The sequence below is a fragment of the Lipotes vexillifer genome, unplaced genomic scaffold (genome assembly GCF_000442215.2).
Source record: "Lipotes vexillifer unplaced genomic scaffold, Lipotes_vexillifer_v1.1 scaffold696, whole genome shotgun sequence".
In the NCBI taxonomy this organism is placed as follows: Eukaryota; Metazoa; Chordata; class Mammalia; order Artiodactyla; family Lipotidae; genus Lipotes; species Lipotes vexillifer.
In genome coordinates, this window is record NW_006792928.1 from 124,954 (window position 1) to 134,621 (window position 9,668).

Here is a 9,668-nt window from a genome sequence, read left to right on the forward strand (position 1 = left end):
AACAAAGAGGAACATCTGGACAATGTCACGTTCAAACTGTCCTGTTTCTTTGAACCATGTGACTACATGGGGTACCAGAGGGTAAAAGACGGAATGATTCTTTTCTGGTCTTTATGCAATCTGGAATAGTAACTGTTTGTTTGTTTTTTTTTCCCCCCCAGGATAAATTTTAAATTACTATAGAGAGAAGAGAAATATAAAAGATGAGATACACCACAGAAATTCCCGCACAGTTCCCAGAGGAGAAGTCCAAGTAACCAGCAAACCTCTCCTCAGAGAAGTGTTTAACTGTTATATGGTTAATCCATTTGGAACACCTTGTTCTAAACAGAGAGAAAAAAGAGCTTTGCTGTAAAGTCTTCGACTTCAACTCCCAAAAAGACAACAGTGGATGAGATGACCAGAGAGACTACTTGGAAACTTGCGTGCTTGTGGTGTTTCTGAGTCATGTCTTTAGCCAGGGATAAAGCTGATTTTGAATGATGTGGCACATGCTTCAGAAACGTTTTGCCCTAGACAGATGGACCATGTGGAAACTATGAACTGGCTTCATACACAGGACCATGATGAGCCAATGCAACACTTTCGTGTTTTCTGTTTCTATGCAAGTCGTCCAGTGAACAATATAATATCGTAAGACATGGTATATGATGTGCCTTGGTTTCACTTCTGACTAAACTATTTTTAATGTTATAGATGTTTTTAATACAGGGATTAAAAAACAATTAGACAAATTTAACAAAAAAGGCATGACATACTTTGGACAGTGAACATATTCCAATTCTTCCATCAACGCACTGGCTTGCTCTGATGCATCAGTAAAGACATGGTGCAAAAGGGGGATAAAACTGATCAAAATCATAGATGTCAAAGATTTTCTTTCCAACAAGATCTCGTAATAAGCTTTAACGCTTTTCTGAAAGATTATATTACCAAAAAAAAAAGATACAATAAAATTATAATGCCAGTTTGCTGAGAACTAGAAGACGATTAGCTTGGGGGAAACAATATTCATTCATGGGTTGCTGCTTTAATAACTGTTGGAGGAAGACAACATTTCACTTTAAGATTAGAAAAATATATAACAAGTATTTCTTTCTGGATTGGGCTTAAAATTTAATGAAAAGCTGTGTGGGTGAAAAACATCCTAGTTGTTGGCACAATACCAAAATGGAACAAATGAACAGCACTTAGGCAATAGCACTTTTTGTACAGGACATGGGAGAGCCACAGAAGAGCTGAAATTAACACGTGGAAAATAACTGCACTGGTTCCTAAGAGGTGTTCAGAAACTATCATATATACTCACTCAGCTTGTAAATCTTTGCAAAGGCTACGGTGAAAAATGATCATGTTTCATTATTATAATTAAAATACAGTGGTCTCAGATGCTTTTCTAAAGAAGTAAAAAAGAGAAAACATAGATAATCTGGGTACAATTGTTTAAAAAGGAGAAGCATTTAGGGCTTCCCTGGTGGCGCAGTGGTCGCGAGTCCGCCTGCCGATGCAGGGGACACGGGTTCGTGGCCCGGTCCGGGAAGATCCCACATGCCGCGGAGCGGCTGGGCCCGTGAGCCATGGCCGTTGAGCCCGCGCGTCCAGAGCCTGTGCTCCGCAACGGGAGAGGCCACAGCAGTGAGAGGCCCGCGTACCGCAAAAAAAAAAAAAAAAAAAAGGAGAAGCATTTAAAGGAACTATAATTTTAAGTGTTTTTTTCAAGTGATTTATTAAAACATAATTAGGTTGTGTGTCTATGACTAGGACAGAATAACAGGATTACCCATATAATAAATGCACCTCATATTTTACAGATTATAATTCTCAGCTTCTGGTATTTTCTATTTTCACAGAGAAAATCTTACAGGAAACTATAAAATTTGGTCATCCCCCATGTACACACGGCTGTATTTAAAAAGGATAACCAACAGGGACCTACTGTAGAGCACAGGGAACTCTGCTCAATGTTATGCGGCCGCCTGGATGGGAGGGGCGTCTGGGGGAGAACGGGTACATGTATGGCTGAGTCGCTTTGCTGTGTACCTGAAACTATCACAGCACTGTTAATCGCCTATACTCCAATATAAAATAAAAAGTTAAAAAAAAATTTGGTCATCCCCATTCACTATGATAAATATGGGCAGGGAGGAATGTTTGGGCTGTATTCACAGCAAGTGGGCAGAACCAAAGGCTAAAACTGACCAACTTTAATTCTTGGCTATAGGTCTGCTGAGTTGAATACACTGGTGATCAAAAAGTGAATCTTTAATTTTAAAACAATGAACACTGAGAGTCATAAAATCCTTCAGACCTGAAAGAAATGATTTTTTCTATATACTCTTTCATTTTTATCTTGCTTTAAAGCTTTGAAAAGACTCTTATTTATTAACTTTATCTTGGCTTATAACTATTACCTATATCTGTGAAAGGGATATTTAGTAATTGAAATTAGAATTTTACTCTTGTGATTCCTAGTCTTTTATTCACCACAAAACTAATAAAGTATAAAAGCGTAAGATACTATAAGGATAATAAAAGTAATAATAAAATAAAATAATTAAATAAATAAAGACTATAGCTACTTTTATAAGTTGTCTGTTTTCATTGACAAAATCGGCCACACAACCAGCAAAACTTGTCTTCTCTGCTTCTCCTCTATTAAAAGGAGAGATTCTGAGGGCAAAAAAGCAGATCTGGGAGGTACTTGCTTACAGCCCTGAGGTCCCACGAGACATTCTGCACATAGCCCGTGTCTAGATCAGCACGGCGAACAGCAAAACGTTTCTACCAAAACGGCATTTTTGTTTGGTGCTATGATTTTAAAATATATGTCCTTTAAGATGCACTTTATTACTTACAAACAATGGGGGCTTTCTTAGAAAAGGGACTTAAATATTTGCATACTATTTACATGATGTAAAAGGGCATTGGCCTTCTTAATGATTTCTTGCGCCTTTTTTCTCATTTTGCTAATTGCTCCATTAGCTCACCTGTCTCTCTGACAAACTTGCTCTTCTTTGTCAACATTTGGGTCACAAGCTAGTAATATTCTGGAGCAGGAGATGGTTGTTATGATGATATGTTTTTTTTCTCATTTAGGACAATCACTGCTACTTTAGAACAGTGGGACACAGCTCTTAGTCAACTGCCAAATAAATGTGTATTTTTCACCGCATATTTAAATATCTTTTACCACATGAAATTATTTGAGCCCATGGACCACACAGAACCTAAATATCAAGCGTAGACTAAAAATGCATGGCACAATCAACACGTGCTTTTTAATGAGACCTACTAATTTTAACTGCAAGGTTTAGATATTTAATGTAACCTTACTGACAACATCTTTGTTTAATTCTGCCTGTTGAGAGAGAGTAACTGTGATGCTTCTTAGTGGTTCATTAACTCCTTCAGGTCATTGGAGAGAGCGCCATTCTAAATACACCTATAAATAACTGTAGTACACCAAAGAAAACTCTGCCTTCTACATGCAATGATGCTAAACACACTAAATGCATTTCCAAACAAATGCAAGTTGCTGGTTTTTCATTAGTGAGATCGACCTAAATTCCATTTTTAAAAAGGAGTTACAAAAGAATAAGCTAATGCCAAGTGTAACAGATGTGTCAGTAAGGAATCTTCTGCCCTTCTGCTTCTTTTAGTTGTCCTATTCGTTTTGCAGGTGACTACTGGGGTAAAAAGGAACATCATCTTACAGCTTCAACCATACATTGGATGGAGACGTAGGTATCCAAAGTTCCAGACCTCTATGATATTTGCACATCTCTCTTAGGTAACAATGAGGAAAACCACGAGGAAAGCAACTTTATAAATATGAAGGCAAACAAAAAAAGAACAACCCACCTTGAAAAAAGCAAAATAACGTTCTGGATATAACAGAGAAGATGATAAATGGTATGAACTTTTCACAACACTTTAAAAATCAAACAGCATTATTCAAAGGATGCAACGGAATTGGAAAAAAGCGGCAACAATACATCATGAGACATGGAATCATCTAAAAGGAGCGGTCATGGACATAAGCCACACAGAGGATTTCTTTTCTTACTTGCACAAGTATCTTGAGGGGTTTGAAAGGTCTTTCACCATGAAGCACTCGCCTCCATTCACACAGAAAGTTTTTTCCTTCTCTGCACACTTGACAAGATGGCTTGTCCCCGTGGTAGATGTAGATGTGGCTGGATAAAAGATAAAGAAGGGGAAAGGTTTATACCCATCCTGCCCTCTTCTAAGCAGCCTTTAATCTTAAATTCTCTTAAAAGGAAGAGTTCATATGAGATACGGCGTAGTCCACTGAACTTTCAGGCTTAATAAGCAACAGCAAAGACGTTAAGTACTTTCTGGGTGTAACTAAATATAAGAAAAGTATAAAAGGGTAATTATAGTTAATTAACTGAATTATAATTAAATAGGCAACAGGTTCAACATTTCTTATAACTAATACTTTATCTTCTAAGGAAGTTGGAAAAGAGAACATCTATTGTCATTAAGAAAAATACACTTTCCAGGAAGGCTCAAAGATAATGACATAAATTCACATCAGTGCAACTGAATGTAGATATCAACTTTTAATGGCAACTAATTAACAAAATTATTTTATTTTGAAATTACGTGATATATGTGTACGGACTTGATATTTTTTAGACATAATGTATAGCAGGAAAAATACAAGGTGGCTTATTTGTTCCTAATGAAAAAAATATTATTAACTGAGTATGTAGTAATGTATAGATCAGGGGGCATTCTGTTCAAAATTTCCATTCTATTCTAATTTCTACTGAGAAGAATATTATTGAATGTCTGATTGCCATCACGCTTCTGAAGAAATGCAAAGACAGTCTAACGTTGCTGCAAATGTAGAATAAAGCACTACAAAATTCATCCATTCTGAGGTAGGAGTAGAAACAAGTTTTAATTTTGGTTTGCAACGTCTTCATGTAATAAATCTGATTATTCACTTGCCTTCAATCGTCACCGTTATTGGAAAGTCAGGCTGACACTGATTGCTCCACCATTAGGTGCAGGGATTAAATGAAGCCAAAGTCCTGAGACTGTAAGAGCATTTAGTCTCAGAACTTCTCCCCACTTACAGTATTGGGAGCACCTTAAACACTGCTCAGTCTCAACCCCAAACAGTCTAACTCAAAACATAATGTTTATCACTGACATTATCAGGATGAAATGTAAAACCAACGTGTCCAGCCAATGAAGATTCTATTTACCCTCCCGGGGTAGGGAGAGTCCATCTTCAGACATAAGTTTTTCTCGTCGGTTATCTGACTCATTCTTAGTGACTTTTAACTCTTTGTCTTCCTTATCAATTTCTATTTTACGATTTGCGTGTGAAACTCAGATGCCCTTGTTTATTTTATTTGACCTGTCGTATCTTTCCATTTTCTCCTGCCTTTCTTTTTCGTTTCCTTCACAAGCGCACATTTTGCTTTGACATTTAACCTAATTGTGACCCTAACTCTGCTTGATTTTTACTCTATACCTGATTGAAATACCGCGCATCTGATTATTCAGTTTCTAAACGACTCGAGGCCTTTCTTGTCTCTTATTCTCCTGTCTAAGGCATGTTTGGGACCATTTCTCTGTTCTCACCATGGCTTTCAGGAGGAACAGCAAAGGACAGTCAAAATGATTTGCCCTTTGGAGACGGATCTGGTTCAAATCCCATCTCCTACTAGCTTTGTGTCCTTGAGTAAGTCACCTAACCATCCAGATGGTCAGTTTTCCCATTTAGAAAACAGGGTAAGGGCACTCTTACAGGACTCTTATAGAGGTAAAAGGAATTGGCACAAAACTGGCATCCGATGAATAATAGGAGGTATGATTACTGAACAAGTAGGGAAGAATCTTAATTTTGGTACCTATCAATCAGATGTAAAATTTGATAACAGAAATTTGAAGATTTCACAGAGGCATATGCTTTCCTTGAATCATTATAATGGGTAATTAAGAACTGCGTCAATTTTCATATTATTCCAACACAAAGTCCTTTTCAGAATGCATTTCCAGATGTCCAGCTCAGGTCTACAAACCCAACCAAAAGAACCAGGGAGAGAGAGGAGAGAGGTGATGTTACCCTCTGCCAGCAGCTGCACTTTTACCATCTTTATCAGGAAGAGGGGAAACACAACTTGCATCCTTTGGTCTATAAAATCATAGAGTAGACGATTTCTACACATCACTTAGCATAGATTTTAACATAATATTATATCTTCATGTGAAAAACTGTTTACTTAGGTGCTATGGATATTTTCATCCATGGCGACTGCTTTTAAAAAAATACTAGGAGGCAGTTTGTCTTAAAGGTTTTGTGCTTACGAGTTTCAACTGCTGACAGGGATCTATGGGATGACAAATTGGGCAGAGGGGACCACCTGCAGTGTTCTGTCACCATCATTCCTGCAAAGGAGCTCGGAGCCTCAAGCAGACCCCAGTGGTCCCTGAATCCCTGACAGGCTGCTAAGAATTATGCCTCATCCAAACTGGGCAGCAAACACTGCAGCAGGCTCTCTCAGAACAAATGCTGAGGCTTTTATTAAAAACAACAAAATCAACCCCCTCCTCGCCAAAGCAGACCTTCCATATTAACTGCAAACTTACAATGAAAATTAGCTGTGACAGAAACAAGAGACAGAAACATCATATCTATTCCTTGGATTTTCTGATCTTGTGTTATCAAAAAAGTAGGATTAAGAAATGTGGGTTAAAACTAGAAACAATCCCTTTTTTTCCAGTCCTTTAAAAGTATTTTTCTTGACATGATCATCCTTTGAATTATCCTGCAGCTCTGAGCTTTGACACATTCATTTGAAAAAATTCTTGGATCACGACTTGACACTAGGAATGGGATAGTTGATAATAAAATAATTCTTGGAGAAAACAAAGTAGCAACTCTTACGTGTCATGGACTCTACGCTGCTTAGCGCTTTTATCCTTTAGGAGCAGCGAAAACAAAAATGATCATGGAATTGCAAAGCAGCAGTTAACTCCCAGGTGACACAAAGTGTGGACCAACTGGGTACAGCTGTTCTGAACCAACAGCCAAATACAGGAATAAGTTGTAATTGTCAGAAGAACCTGGGATCTGGATGGGGATATATGCACCTTTCAGATTTTTGCCAAGTTTCCTTATATATTCTCCTTAGTTGACCGCAGCGCACAGTCAGCCCTAAGCACATCTATAAATTTTGCAGTGATATCCTTTCTCTTTGGCCTATACACACGGTATTGCTAAGTCAGTTTCCGTTTGGTAATTCTGCCAGAAATTAATGAAACAGACAAAGCAAGTTCTCAAACCTGGAACAAAATGCTGGAAACAGCATTCTTTCTGCGGGAGCTGGCAGGAATTTATCAGGGGTAAAAGCTAACAGTTTTGCCAACAGAATGTGCTTTTGATATATAAAAGATGACCTTCATAGCTGTTCCCGGCAATAGGTGACATAGATCTCACTCATTCAGTCCTTAATAAAAACCGCTTCCCTCTGCTTTGCAACTAGTTTGTCATAATCTGGGAGTTGGTCAACTTCTAGTAAGTGCTAACTGGGCAGCAATTAGGAACACTGATAAGTGTGAATTCATTACTTTTACGTTTAGCATTTATATGAACGTTTTATCCCAAACACACTTTACTTGGGATGTTACCAATTACAAAATCATAAGGAAGAAAGTATAAGTACGGCAGTTAGCTTGTTACCAGAGAATTTCTTCCGAGTGTTTTACTCTCCACTCCGTCTGTCTTGGTAGTATAGATCAGGACTAATGACCATTTGGGGGACGTCTGAACAGTTCTCTGACTTAGCCAAGGATCTGGACACTAAGATTACCATTTAAAGATTCCCCAGGGGGCTTCCCTGGTGGCGCAGTGGTTGAGAGTCCGCCTGCCGATGCAGGGGACACGGGTTCGCGCCCCGGTCCGGGAAGATCCCACGTGCCGCGGAGCGGCTGGGCCCGTGAGCCCTGGCCTCTGAGCCTGCGCTGCTCAACGGGAGAGGCCGCAACAGTGAGAGGCCCGCGTACCGCAAAAAAAATAAAAAATAAAAAAGATTCCCCAAATCCTGCACCAGGAAATAGGACTCCCTCCTTTCTAGCCTTCCCTCCCTTCCCTAACCCTTCTCCTTCCTCCCACCCTCCTTCCCTCCCTCCCTTCTTTTTTCCTTCCTTTCACAGTTCTTTAATGACCGCCTATTATATGCGAGGCATAATAATAACAACTAAAGTTACTGGGGTTGAAAATTGTAAGACTGTAAACAATTCTCCCTAAAAGGAGATCTTTATGGATGAAATGTAGCGAAATGACCCTGGAGTTATTAGCTGAGAAGAATCAGGGGGCCAAGGCACAATTTTGCCAATTACTAGCTGCGGGGCTCTGGTCCAGCTACCTGCCTCAGTATACTCAGCTGCAAAAATGAGGTATGGCAGGGCTGCTGCAGAGTTTGATAAAACACTTTGTCAGTTGCAAAACTGCACACAAATAGAGGGTATGTTTCCATTACTAACGGCGTAAATATGGAACAAAGAGAAGCAAAAACATTTCTGTCCAGACACTGTAAGTACATATAATCAAGCCTCGAATGTTGCTTCTTGGCAAATTCTTCTCCTACAGAATGTGAAGAGATGGTCTGATTTGGACGGGTAACCACTGAATGACTGCAAAGCATCAAGTAAATATCAATAATTTACTCTAACTTTTTCAAAACCACTGTCAATAATTTATACCCATTCAATTGGCTTTTACAAAATAAAACAATTTGAGTGAAAAGGATAAAAAACTATCTTAAATGTGTAATTATTTTCAACTTTCCAGATCTACACAATTCTCTAATATTGCTTAAAAATTTTTTTTTATTGAAGTATACTGGATTTACAATATCATGTAAGCTTCAGGTGCAAGTCTCTAATATTTCTGACCGAGCTTCCAAGTTACATGAATTCACTGTATTTATAATCTTGTGTGTTATTGTAACCGTTTGAAAACTCTACAATATTTAAAAATAGTATGATGTCCATAGAATATGGGCCATAGTATAAACTTTGTTTATAACTCAACATTGTGGAAATCACGTACTATTGCACGCTTTAGTAAAGACACAGAATAAAACTTTGAGGAGGAATTGAGTGTTCTCTGCTCATTTATTTTCCCATGGAATCACACAGTATTTCCTATAGAATGCCAGCCTTTTTCTGCTCAGAGACAGGCGAAAAAGAAAATAATGCTGGAAAGGATGGTTCCCTTTCTTGCTTGTGTTAAGTGGTGTTTTCCTTATCAGTGAAGTAGACAGCACTAACAGACCAGGGCCATTACACAGATGCAAACTACTGATAAGAAGCCAGTCTCTTCTTCTTTGACAATTAGCAGGAATTAGTATGTGTATAATGTTTACCCCAAGAAGCAATCATTAGCTCCTATCTTCCCTGAGCGAATGAACCCTGACTCGGGAGTTTTTAGGACAATTCTTAACGATTTACTTGCAGAAGATTAAATCACTCTCTGCAGTTTTCTCAATAACATATACAAATATTAACAATTTTTATATTCTAACACGGAACTGTCAATCGCTACAAAGTTGTAGGATTTTTTAAAAAATCCTTACCTGTGATATCTGCCATGGCTATGTATTTAGAAATCTGCATGCATTCCT

The 9,668-nt window shown here is 38.3% G+C and overlaps 1 protein-coding gene across 6 annotated transcripts in view; it reads right to left on the reverse strand.

Annotated features, from left to right (window-relative positions):
- The window catches only part of NRG1 (neuregulin 1), a 219,196-nt gene that overhangs the window by 30,225 nt on the left and 179,303 nt on the right, over window positions 1-9,668 (reverse strand). For 5 of the 6 annotated variants that reach the window (XM_007466130.1, XM_007466131.1, XM_007466132.1 and 2 more), the window contains one exon: window positions 4,067-4,196. In XM_007466130.1, coding sequence (XP_007466192.1) covers window positions 4,067-4,196 — 130 coding nt within the window. Of the gene's footprint in view, window positions 1-4,066; window positions 4,197-9,620; window positions 9,661-9,668 lie in introns of those variants that run through there. The other variant, XM_007466134.1, reaches the window with a different exon arrangement.